This window comes from Rana temporaria, chromosome 1 (genome assembly GCF_905171775.1).
Source record: "Rana temporaria chromosome 1, aRanTem1.1, whole genome shotgun sequence".
In the NCBI taxonomy this organism is placed as follows: Eukaryota; Metazoa; Chordata; class Amphibia; order Anura; family Ranidae; genus Rana; species Rana temporaria.
In genome coordinates this window covers 168,077,966-168,090,754 of record NC_053489.1, presented here as the reverse complement: position 1 = coordinate 168,090,754, position 12,789 = coordinate 168,077,966, and the positions used below count along the sequence as shown (strand labels likewise).

Below are 12,789 nucleotides of genomic sequence, written 5' to 3'. Positions count from 1 at the left end.
AGGGACTGTTTTTTTCTTTCAGTGACACTACCCACACAGGGCCAATTTTTTATTTTCAGTGAAACCACAAACACATGGACATTTTCTCCTTATTGTAATACCACAAAAGCAGGGACAACTGTTTTACTTTAGTGACACCACCGACACGGGACATTTGTTCTTTTTAGTGACACTACCAATGTTGAGACTTTTTTTTTCTTCCAGTGACACCCTCCAACGCAGGACCATTTGTTCTTTCCAGTGACACCACTGATGCATCGTTGTTTTTTTTCTTTGCCACTGTTAGCACCATATTTGTGCACCAATTTTAAACTCTACAGTTTGCTGCAGTCTACCATTAATAATTGGTATGCTTTTGGCGCATGCTACAAACTTTACACACATTACATATGTGCTGCTGTTAGCCTCATGCCTCCTCCACTCGGGGGGAGGAGGACAAGGGCGGCCACAGTTTCCAATCTTTGCCTTTTGCACTGGATAACCTTGTCTCGGCAATAATGCCAGCCACTTGATCAGTTGAGAGCACAAGCAACTGTGACAGTTATAATTCACATTATGCCTTAAATGTAATTGTTTTGGGAAACAGTTAAATTGATAGGTTTAGATCTGCTTTAAGTAGATTCATAAAGTATCAATTTTTGGAGACTAATTCAATCCACTCAACAGCCTCCAAATGTAATACAAACACATGAATGACACAGAATTGTGTTTTGGATATATGATTAAAAGCTAAGTTGCATTGGGTATTAGTGCCTCCCCCTATTATCTCTTTTTGCATTAGGTTTGATTATTAACTGTAGCTTGTTTTTTGCTTGTACTGTTATCACAGTTCTGTATTTTCCAATTGGGTGGACAAGCAGAAAAGAAAGATGTAAGGGTTTTGAAGTCTGGAGGCTAGAGACAGTAGCTAAAAGAGACAACATATTCAGATAACGGGTAATATGGTATGAAGGCACTGGAAAGTACAGTGCTTCCGATCGTGATATGACCATGAGTCGTATTTTACATTATAAATGGGAAAAACATGCAGTAATTGCCATGACTGGCACAAAGCAAATCAATGTAATGCAATCAGCCCTGTGTTTCCTGTTATCTGTTGCTTGGTGTGGATGTGCGTATTTATCATTTGTCCCTGACTCTATTCATCTGTACAAATGGATTATTATCTGTGCCAGGCCTGTACATTCTCCAGCACGTATATCCATATGCATTTGCTATTGATGCTGATAACAGATATAAACATGATCAGCTCACAAGGCTTTCTAGATTAAGCCCCTCTTTGCTATAACTTACTAACTAAACCAAGACTTACACCAATAGCCAAATAAGCTTCTCTTAAAACAGAGAAATTACTTCTGGGTAAATGCAAATTTGCATGGCAGGCCTGTAGATGATTTTCTCACCTACTAGGTTTTTGTACCTGTACTTAATTATCAGCAAACTTGTTGTATATTATTGTAGGTCCAAAGGTGGGTGTTTTAAGTCAGCAGAGAACATATAATACTTAATTAACCTGTCATCAATATTGCATTGGATATTAAAGAGGGTCCAGGTGACAGTTGCACCCCGTTGGTGTCAAAAGTGCACTGCAAGGTAGTGGACCCTACGGCTAGATGGAGCTCTAAATGATTCAGGAGAGGAGGTATTCTGAAGCGTCAACAAGGATCACACTGGGAGCTAGAGCATGAGATTTCCCAGGGCACGCAATATAAGAGCCAGTGGGTGTTCACCAGAATCCCCTAGTTGTGGGGATGAATTTAGCTGCAGTCTGGCTCCAGGTCATGACCCCCAGGGCCTCCCAGCTCACGCTCATGGTAGACTACAGGAAGGTAGAGAGGAAGCAGCAGACTGCGACAACAAAGGATAGTCAGGAGATAGCCAAAGGTTGGGGCAACAAGCAGGTAAGGATAATCAAGGAACTCGCCAAGGTCAGGCTATGAACCAGACAAGGAAAAGCCAAGATCGGTAACTAGAATCAGACATATGACACACAGCAAGGAGCACACAGAGGGCAAACACACAATATTGATCTGCAGGGCTGGCTTGCAGTGCACAGGTTAGTGTTTCCTGATAGGGGCTGGGTGGAGCCATGCTTTGAGGAGAGATTACTTAAGCAGCCAGGTGAAGAGCAGCTGGTCTCTTAAGCTGAACACATGGAGAGGTAAACGAACAAACAAACATTACTGCAGATCCATGACAGTGGGCTATCAAGTAGCACAATGGCCAACTGAAGGAACTTACATTACAAGCTGCTAATTGTAAGGTAGCAATTTAGCAATGTCTGTAGTGATGAGCCGAACTGTCCTGGGGTCAGTTAGGCAGAGGTTCGCTGAACTTCAAAGAAGTTGGATGTCAAATTCAAACCTCATTAAAATCAATGGGAGCAAAATCTGTCAAATTAAAAATGCCCATTTTCTGGGATAATATGCAAGGGGGTGCGAAGAAATAACTTGTGGAGTGAGCATTTCCCTGGGGAACAGGACCAGGAGCAGTGATTTTTTGGAACTGTCATTTACAAGGGAAAAAAAGAGTCAGCAAATGACATTTCCCTCCTGCTTCTTAGTTGAAAACGAAACAAGAAAATAAAAAAAGAAGCTGGCAATGAAGTCTTTGTTGTCAAAGTAAACTATCTAAATTCTTATATCACAAAAATACCCGTAAAAAGAAAAATAACACATAAAAAAAAAAAAAGTATATGCTACACGTAATAAAATATTCCAATCACACAGATCAAAATCATATAAATTAATACAGTAATATAGTAATCTTATGAAATGAATTAATAAAATAAGCTCCTACTCAGACTCACAGACATCCCGCCTGTCCTGATTATTTAGTGATAATTTTAGATGAATATTTGTGAATGGGCACTATGGTCACTATTTTATTTATTCATATTATAAGATTACTTTATTATTCACTAACAGTATATGATTTTGATCCATGTGACCGGAGTACCATCACGTATAGCAGATACATTTTATTTATTATATTTATTTTCTCTTTGTTATGTGTTATCTTTCTTTTCACATGTATTTTTTGTGATATAAGAATTTAGGTAGAAAAGTGCTGCACTATTATTTAGAGATTTTTATGTTTTGAGTTTGTGATAAATCAAAAAGGTGCTAGTTTTTTTTTTTTTTTTTTTGCACCTTGTAGTTGGTGGATATAGCAGCATATGCATATTGTGTTGTATATTAATCAATTTAAACTATCATTTTTTTTCTTTATAAATGTCATAGCAAATATAGAAAAAATTTGAATAGAGCGAGACTTCAAGTATGGTATGTATTATAAGGAGAAACCTCTTGCAAAGAAAAAAAAATACATGAGATCCCCCTAAAAATCTATACCAAACCCTTAATCTGAGCATGCAGCCTAGTTGGCCAGGAAATGGTGTAAGCATGACCCCCCCCCCCTCAAATTTTAATAACTTTAATGCCGCGTACACACGATCGGTCAAACCGATGAGAACGGTCTGATGGACTTTTTTCATCTGACCAAACCGATCGTGTGTGGGCCCCATCGGTTAATTATCCATAGGTTAAAAAAAGGAAATCTTGTTTTAAATTTAACCGATGGATACCTAACCGATAGAAAAAAAAAACGATCGTTTGTAGGCACGTCCATCGGTTAAAAATCCACGCATGCTCAGAATCAAGTCGACGCATGCTTTTTTCAGCACGTCGTTGTGTTTTACGTCACCGCGTTCTGGCACGATCGTTTTTTTAACCAATGGTGTGTAGGCACGACTGACCATCAGTCAGCTTCATCGGTTAACTGATGAAAACGGTCCATCACACCGTTTTCATCAGATGGACCGATCGTGTGTACAGGGCTTTAGAAGTGCTCATGTGCTAAAGTATGGCAATGGAAAACACAGTAACCACTGCATTGTGGGAGGAAAGAGAGGTCAAATGTTCTCCTATACTGTCAGAAATACTGCCAATTTCATATGTTGCAGCAGGACTATGAAGGAGCACCGGGAAGGTATGTATCGGAGTGGACGGTTCTCATCAAATGAACCTATTACTTTGCCCCATATATGAAAGTAAATATATAAGTAAAGTGACAATACAGATGTACTTTAAATAATGAAAAGCTTTCTTAAAAACCAAGGCATGTATTTCTGTATAAACCTGCCCTATAAAAATACTATTTAGGTTCCAATGCACATGGTAATGCAAAAGGCAGTAGCGCACCATTAACATGTTAGTGCATTGCGGTGCCATTAGTTTAGAATGGCAGCCCAACCCACAGTCAGAGCATACCTGTGTACATTGCATGTTGCCGTGCGCTGTAAGATTTCTACATATTTTTTTCTTTTAGTTTGTGTGATGAGGTAGATTGAAGATCATTGATTTTGAATGGACTGCCTAACACAGTCTGCTGTCTCAATGAACCACAATGGGAATTAATATATTTGTTGAAGTGCAGTTATTTCATTTTAAGAGCGGTTCATGCATAATGAACCAGATACATTGGGGGTTATTTACGAAAGGCAAATCTACTTTGCACTACAAGTGAAAACTACAAGTGCAAAGTGCACTTGAAATTGCACTGAAATTGCACTTGGAAGTGCAGTCGCTGTAGATCTGAGGGGTAGATCTGAAATGAGGGAAAGCTCTGCTGATTTTATCATCCAATCATGTGCAAGCTAAAATGCTGTTTTTTATTTTCCTTGCATATCCCCCTCAGATCTACAGTGACTGCACTTCCAAGTGCACTTTGCACTTGTAGTTTTCACTTGTAGTGCAAAGTGGATTTGCCTTTCCTAAATAACCCCCATTGTATAACGTTTTTTTCTATACTTAGTACTAGAAGAAAGGACAGTTATGCTTGCATTGATTAACATGTATCCACTTACTTTTCTAGCCTGCACATCCACTCTCCAATTTTATGAAAGCTAAATGAGAAATTTCTATCTGCGTAGTTTAATTTGATAGCAAAAATAAAGGTTATGTTAAGGCATGTATGGTGGCTTACCTTGTTTATTTTGTTGGTTTTGGGAAGGGTTTGGCTTATATGGAGGTCTGAATACCGTGGAGGTTTTCTCAAAGGATTGTTGATGTCACAGGGTACAGATTCAGTCCTGACTAGTCGTGCTGAAAGTAGAAAGAAAATGCAATTTTTTGTTAAACCAATGCTGGGGGCCCAGTCAAGTGTTCTATTGTGGTGAAACTAACTCTAGCAACTAACAATGTGACCTTTAAGCCTTTTATTTAGACATATTTAGCCTTTTAATTCACTCCAAAATTTGACACAATATGGACCAACATTAAAAGTATCTATATCAATTAGAGCAGTGTTATTCAACTCCAGTCGTCAATGCGCCCCAACAGGTCATGTTTTCAGGATTTCCCTTGGATAAAACGGCTGTGGTAATTACTAAGCCAGTGAAACTAATCAAATCACCTGTGCAAAATAATGGAAAGCCTGAAAGAATGAACTGTTGGGGCGCCTTGAGGACTGGAGTTGAGAAACACTGAATTAGAGAAACAAGACAAACTACAATATATATACCAGTGGTTATAACCTTAGCCATAGCATCCCATGCAACTGCCAAGCAGCCTGGGGATTGATGATTTTCCCATGATGAGGGCTGTTGAGGCAATTTAAACATAGGAAGTCTTTGGGCATGTAAAGAAAACACAAACCCAGCGGTGTATCATTAAGGTTTGCAGACTGTTGTTGACACTGACCCAGTACCCCCCTCGTGACATTTCAAGCCAAGAAGAGATGACATCAGACATACAGGAGGATACTTCAGAATCATTGCCACTAGTTACAGATCCCCTTTGCAAGCTGTGCAGTAAGGGAAATATGTTTACTTGTCAGAATAGTGTAGATGTTTTGCTCTTAGAGCTTCTGGTCTTCCTGGCCAACACCTATATTAACCTTGTATGCCTAATGCAGAAGAAAAAAAAAAAATCTGCTTTTACAACCTCTTTAATGGTAAAAGTAAATTCCCTGCAATGATGTCTTCTTCTTCCTAAAAGTGATACTAAAGTCATCTCTGTTTGTTTTCTTTAAAAATAACAAAGATGTTTTACTTACCTCCTTTGTGCAGTGGTTTTGCACAGAGCAGCCCAGATCCTCCTTTTCTCAGGGTCCCTCTCTGGCTCTCTGGGCCCCTCCTGTCGAGTGCTCCCACAGCAATCAGCTTGCTATGGGGGCATGCGAACCAAGCAGCAGCTCTGTGTGTCCATTCAGACATGGAGCCGCGGTTTGGCCCCATCAACCTCTCGTGATTAGCTAACTGACTTTGACAGCAGCAGGAGCCAATGGCGCCACTGCTGTGTGTCAGCAGAAAGAGTCCTGAACAGCCAAGGCACTCATGTACATTGCTGGATCGAGAGGAATCTCAGGTAAGTATTAGGGGGCCTGAATGAGGGCTGTTGCACACAGAAGGTTTTTTATCTTAATGCATAGAATGTATTAGAATAAAAAAAAACTTCTGCCTTTGGAAGCAGTTTAACAATTTCTGTCCCCAGCTCTGGTTCCTATTAGTGTACTGACCAAGATTACAATTTTCCTGCTCCGTTTCTTTGATTTAAACAACACATATGCCAGTAGGTACTGTGTACCACCTTAGCATATACCTATTCATAAAATATGTTTCATAATATTTTATTTCTAAAAAATAAAGAATGAAAAATGTTAAAATAGGCAAACAACTAAATACACAGCTGTGTAATAGTCACGTGGTCTAAATTCTCTCTTCCCACTCCTATGTAATGGCACTAGGGGCCAGATTCACGTAGAATCGCGGCGGCGTATCATATATACGTTACACCGCCGCAAGTTTTCATCGCAAGTGCCTGATTCACCAAGCACTTGCGTGAAAACTTACGCCGGCGGCCTCCGGCGTAAGCCCGCGTAATTCAAAGGGGCGTGTGCCATTTAAATTAGGCGCGCTCCCACGCCGGACCTACTGCGCATGCTCCGTTTTGAAATTCCCGACGTGCTTTGCGCGAAGTGACGTCATTTTTTCGAACAGCGACATGCGTAGCGTACTTTCGTATTCCCGGACGTCTTACGCAAGAAAAAAAAATTGAAATTCGATGCGGGAACGACGGCCATACTTTAACATGGGCTGTGTAAAGTTAGGGCAGGTAAAACGACGACTAACTTTGCGACGGGAAACTATACTAGCAACGACGTAACGAACGCGAAAAAACTTTGTGGATCGCCGTAAAACCTCATTTGCATACCCGACGCTGGAATACGACGCGAACTCCACCCAGCGGCGGCCGAGGTACTGCATCCTAATATCCGACGGTGTAAGACAATTACACCTGTCGGATCTAATGGCTATCTATGCGTAACTGATTCTATGAATCAGTCGCATAGATACTCTGAGAGATATGACGGCGTTTCAGAGAAACGCCGTCGTATCTCTTCTGTAAATCTGGCCCTAGGTGTCTAAGTGGCCAATCACCATGCACAATAGCATTAAAGAAACAGAAGAGTAATGGTCACATGAATCCTATACCTAAAGTATTGGATATTTTTCGTTATTTCCAGCAGTCAAATGGAGCAGTACAGAAGCAAAGGGAAAGGGCATATAGATAGTTTGCAGGCATCCATTAAAATGAACCAACTGCATTTTCCTGTATTAGCAGAACACATATAGCTAGATTCATAAAGACTTACGACGGCGTATCAGTAGATATGCCGTCGTAAGTCCGAATCCGTTGTATCTTTAAGCGTATGCTCAAATTGAGATACGCTTCTCTGCTGCTAAGATACGACCGGCGTAAGTCTCCTATGCCGTTGTATCTTAGCTGCATATTTACGCTGGCCGCTAGGGCCATGTACAGCGATTTACGCCGAGAATATGCAAATGAGCAAAATACGCCTATTCACGAACGTACGCACGCCCGTCGCAGTAAGAAACCCTGTTTACGTAAGGCGTTTTCAGGCGTAAAGATAGACCACCAAAAAGATGGCGCAGCCAATGTTAAGTATGGACGTCGGGACAGCCGTCGAATTTCACGTCGTTTACGTCGTTTGTGTAAGCCGATTCAGAATGGGGCTGGGCGTAGGTTACGTTCACGTCGAAAGCAAGGAGTATTTGCGACGTGATACTGAGCATGCGCCGTACCATTGGCGCTTCATTTACATGTATGGTAATGAATTGTGAATCCATTACCATACAACACGCCCCCTACCTACCTATTTTGAATTAGGCGGGGTTACGCCGGGCCATTTGCGCTATGCAGACGTAACTTAGGAGGCAAGTGCTTTGTGAATACAGTACTTGCCTCACTATCTTACGTCGGCGTAGTGCAAATGGGATGCGCTACGCCGACCTAAAGATATCTAGAATCTAGCTAATACTCTTTAAAAGCAAAACAAGAATATGACTTCTAAACAAAATCATTTTTTTTTTCATTTGTTATTCTTAACTCTAGAACTGACACTTACCTCCTCGGTGTATGATTAGTAAATGACATGGAGGAGCCTCTTTGGTGCATTTATTGTGGCACTTTAATCTAATAAGGAGACAGGAAAAAACAGAAACATTAAATTTATATAGCAATTAATCAAAAATCAGAACACTGGTAAACCTGCAGAGGATACCAAACCTCATGTATCTCCATATTAAGAATTGCTAGTGTTAATATAGCATGTTCTCCAGCCACCAATCAGATTCAAACTAACCCAGTTGAATTCTGAAAGTCTGATTGGAAGCTGTAGTGTCACCTTTTCATACTGATAAACTGATAAACAAGGCCAGGTTTAAGCCATCCTCTCCTGCATAGCACGCTTTATTTTCCAATATCATCAGAGTTCAGAAGCCTGAAAATACAGGTATCACATCTTAATTCATGCTGACAATAAAATATGATTCATTTACTATTTACAAAAAATAAATCATATACACATTTCTAATCTCAGTGGAGAATGGTGAATAAATATGAGCTTCAGTGTGCATTTTAAAAAACTGTTCCACAGAATAATTTTGTAGAAAAAGTAATGCTGAACACAGTAACCAATCTTTTTTTTTTTTTTTGTCATATTTCCAATTCAGGCTAGAAAATGAAAGCAAATATCCCAACAACATTACTTTTCCGAACATTCAAAGTCACCCGCAGAACAGCATTTATGAACGTTTTCCATTTTAACTCGAAAGTAATGCCAGCTGTAAAATGATGGGTTAGAAAAAAATAAGGAATTTCCAGCTATAGTAGGGCCTATAGGATAAAAGTATAATTTTAGATCTAATTTTCCATCTGTCTATGAGGTGCCCCAATTTGACTGACTAACCGTTATCTGCTCATACATTATATCATATAGCATGGGTGTTAAATGAACAGAAATGGTAAATTAAATTCATAGTCCACAGTAGTACCTGAAACACGTCTGAACCCCTGATAAGTGAAGGGGTGAGAAATCACATATCGTGGCATAAAACACTGAAACAGTGTTTGAATAGGCAGCACTTGTATTGCAGGTTCGAATAACAACAGCCTCAGCAAATTCATGTCAGGGCAAGGACTCTGGAGGAGTTTGGATCCTCATTCTATGAGCCTTGATACACCTTATACACTAAAAGTTTGTGGGTGCATTCAATTGTTATGATGAAACCAATTAATAATTATTGCAAAATGAGGATTTGTAGGGTTTCTCTTACTTTTGTATTTCATTTCAGTTTATGTGTATGTGTTTTATTTTTGTTCTCCCCATAATCCAGATCAGGTATTTTAGATTTAGTCAGTCACATCTATAGCAATATCAGCTAAAAACTATGCTGATGCGTCAGATCTGCAAGTGTATGGCTACATTACTGAGCAGTACACTAAATGTAGTAGTGCCCAATGTATTAAAACCCCTCAATGTGTAAAAAAGCCATAAAAGGGTAGTGATCTCAAAATTCTAATTGCAAAACAAATCTATGTAGAAATGGCTATTTTTGCTACTATTATAGTAGCAAAATTAGCCATTTCTACATAGATTTGTTTTGTTGATTTTGTTGATTTTGTATAGATTCGTTGAAAGACATTTTGGTGACATTGACTTCCAAGAGGAAAAAATATATATTTTTTCTTGTTAAATAACAATTCATTAGATATACAGTAAAACAGATGAGTGCACAGATGGTTAAGATATATATAGATTAAAGCAAATTCATTCAATTAATTGCAAGTGACACAACAAGCACTGAAGTAAGTCATGTGTTCAATGTGGTATTTGCATCCTTCTAACACATTCTATAATATGCAAATGATTATTGTTCAATGCAATACAATATATTTAAGGATTAGCATACACAGGCATTTGAGATAAGGTTGTGGTCAGTTTTAGCACATACTCCTCCATAAATGTGTTGCAAACTGTCAAATGCAAACAATATACATCCAATTATCCAAACCTTTATGCTGGCCATACACACTGCAATCTTAATAAAATGTCAAAGAATTCAAGGCCTATTTCAACATACACTATATTACCAAAAGTATTGGGACACCTGCCGTTACACGTGCATGAACTTTAATGGTATCCCAGTCTTAGTCCGTGAATTTCAATATTGAGTTGGCTCACCCTTTGCAGCTATAGCAGCATTAACTCTTCTGGGAAGGCTGTTCGCAAGGTTAAGTAGTGTATCTATGGGAATGTTTGACCATTCTTCCAGAAGCGCATTTGTGAGGTCAGGCACTGATGTAAACGAGAGCCTGGCTCGCAGTCTTTGCTCTTATTCATCCCAAAGGTGTTCTATCGGTTGAAGTCAGGACTATGTGTAGGCCAGTCAAGTTTCTCCACCTCAATTTGCTCATCCATGTGTTTATGGACCTTGCTTTGTGCACTGGTGCACAGTCATGTTGGAACAGGAAGGGGCCATCCCCAAACTGTTTCCACAAAGTTGGAAAAGGAAATTGTCCAAAATGTCTTGGTATGCTGAAGCCTTAAGAGTTCCTTTCACTGGAACTAAGGGACCAAGCCCAACTCCTGAAAAACAACCCCATACCATAATCCCCCCTCCACCAAATTATTAGGACCAGTGCACAAATCAAGGTCCATAAAGACATAAATAAGCGAGTTTGAGGCAGAGGAACTTGACTGGCCTTCACAGAGTTCTAACCTCAACCCGATAGAATACCTTTTGGATGAATTGGAGCGGAGACTTTGAGCCAGGCCTTCTTGTCCACATCAGTGCCTGACCTCACAAATGCACTTCTGTAAGAATGGTCAAACACTCCCATGGACACTCCCAAAACTTGTGGACAGCCTTTCCAGAAGGGTTAAAGCTGTTATAGCTGCAAAGGGTGGGCCAACTCAATATTGAACCCTACGGACTAAGACTGGGATCCCATTAAAGTTCATGTGCGTGTAAAGGAAGGCATCCCAATACTTTGGGTAATATAGTGTACAAGTCAATGAGAATGAAAAAGTAGCTTGAAACAGTGACCAGGCAGTGTCAAAAGGCATCCTAAACTGACCTGAGATGCAGGCAGAATGCATAAGAAAGCAAACTGCATTTTCCAATTAGCACAAGCTCGGGGCCTGTTGATGCAATCCCTTAACAAGCTCTTGACTGCAAAATGATTAGGTGGGTCGAGGCACCCTACCACCACTATATTTCTGCAATGAGCATTCTTAGTTAAAATATCCCTTTTTATTTGTGGTAATGAAAAATGTCTTTTTAATCCTTTAACCGTTTATCCCTATTAAAAAAAATACAAATAAAAACTTCTATTTAAAGTACAACAGCACATGCAATATATTATAACAGAAATGCAATGTATAAAGAGGCAGAAAAGTACAACCATTGCGCAGCACTGGAAAGCAGGAAGCACAGCCTGCATACCTAATGAGAAAATACGAGCAAACCAATACACAAATATAGTTACAAATTATTGTGAATTTATAAAGCATGCAAGCTATAGACCTAAATGGCAGCATGTGAGTGACTGAAAATTAACTAATTAAATCATATTTAATTGTGTTTGACAATAAAGCTGCATAAGGCTGTTGCCATTTTGGGTGTCCAAAAGCAGAGGGCTTTGGTAGGGCAGGATGTAGTTTGGGTGCTTAGGGGATACACTGGACGTCTACTACGGGGGGGTATTTTTTTTTTTATCTGGCTATGTACAGTAGGTTACCGCGATATTGTGTCAATCTCGCTCCCTTTCTCGGCGCAATTGACCACCTACGAGCCCCGTCGCGGTAGCCATTTCGCCGCGATGGGAAAAAGCCATCATAGAAGCGACGGGGATCCGACTTGGATTCCCGCCAATTCTAGCCGCGGCGTTTGGTATGAATCATGAGGGGGAGCTCCACGCCAAATTTTAAATAAAAAAACGGCATGGGTCCCCCCCCCCCCAGGGGCATACCAGGCCCTTAGATCTGGTCTGGATTGTAAGGAGAACCCCCTATGGCAAAAAAACGGCGTGGGGGTTCCCCCACAATCCATAACAGACCCGTATCCAAGCACGCCGCCCGGCCGGTCAGGAAAGGAGTGGGGACGAGCGGGCGCCCCCCCTCCTGAGCCGTACCAGGCCGCATGCCCTCAACATGGGGGGGGTTGGGTGCTCTGGGGCAGGGGGGCGCCCTGCGGCCCCCCACCCCAAAGCACCCTGCCCCAAAGTTGATAAGGACAGGGCCTCTTCCCAACAACCCTGGCCATTGGTTGTCGGGGTCTGCGGGCGGGGGGCTTATTCCGATAATCTGGGAGCCCCCCATTTGACAGTTGCCACTAGAAGAAATATCACCAATAGAAGATTTCTCCTTGGGTAACAACTTTAAAATATTGGAAAATATATATATATGTTTTCAATTTAATAT

General features: G+C 40.5%; 1 protein-coding gene across 2 annotated transcripts in view; it reads right to left on the bottom strand.

Moving 5' to 3' along the window:
- KSR2 (kinase suppressor of ras 2) overlaps nucleotides 1-12,789 on the bottom strand; it is a 607,737-nt gene that overhangs the window by 191,275 nt on the left and 403,673 nt on the right. For both annotated transcript variants that reach the window (XM_040345855.1, XM_040345864.1), the window contains exons 8-9: nucleotides 8,431-8,498; nucleotides 4,987-5,105 (exon numbers count right to left, since the gene is read on the bottom strand). In XM_040345855.1, coding sequence (XP_040201789.1) covers nucleotides 4,987-5,105; nucleotides 8,431-8,498 — 187 coding nt within the window. The remainder of the gene's footprint in view (nucleotides 1-4,986; nucleotides 5,106-8,430; nucleotides 8,499-12,789) is intronic.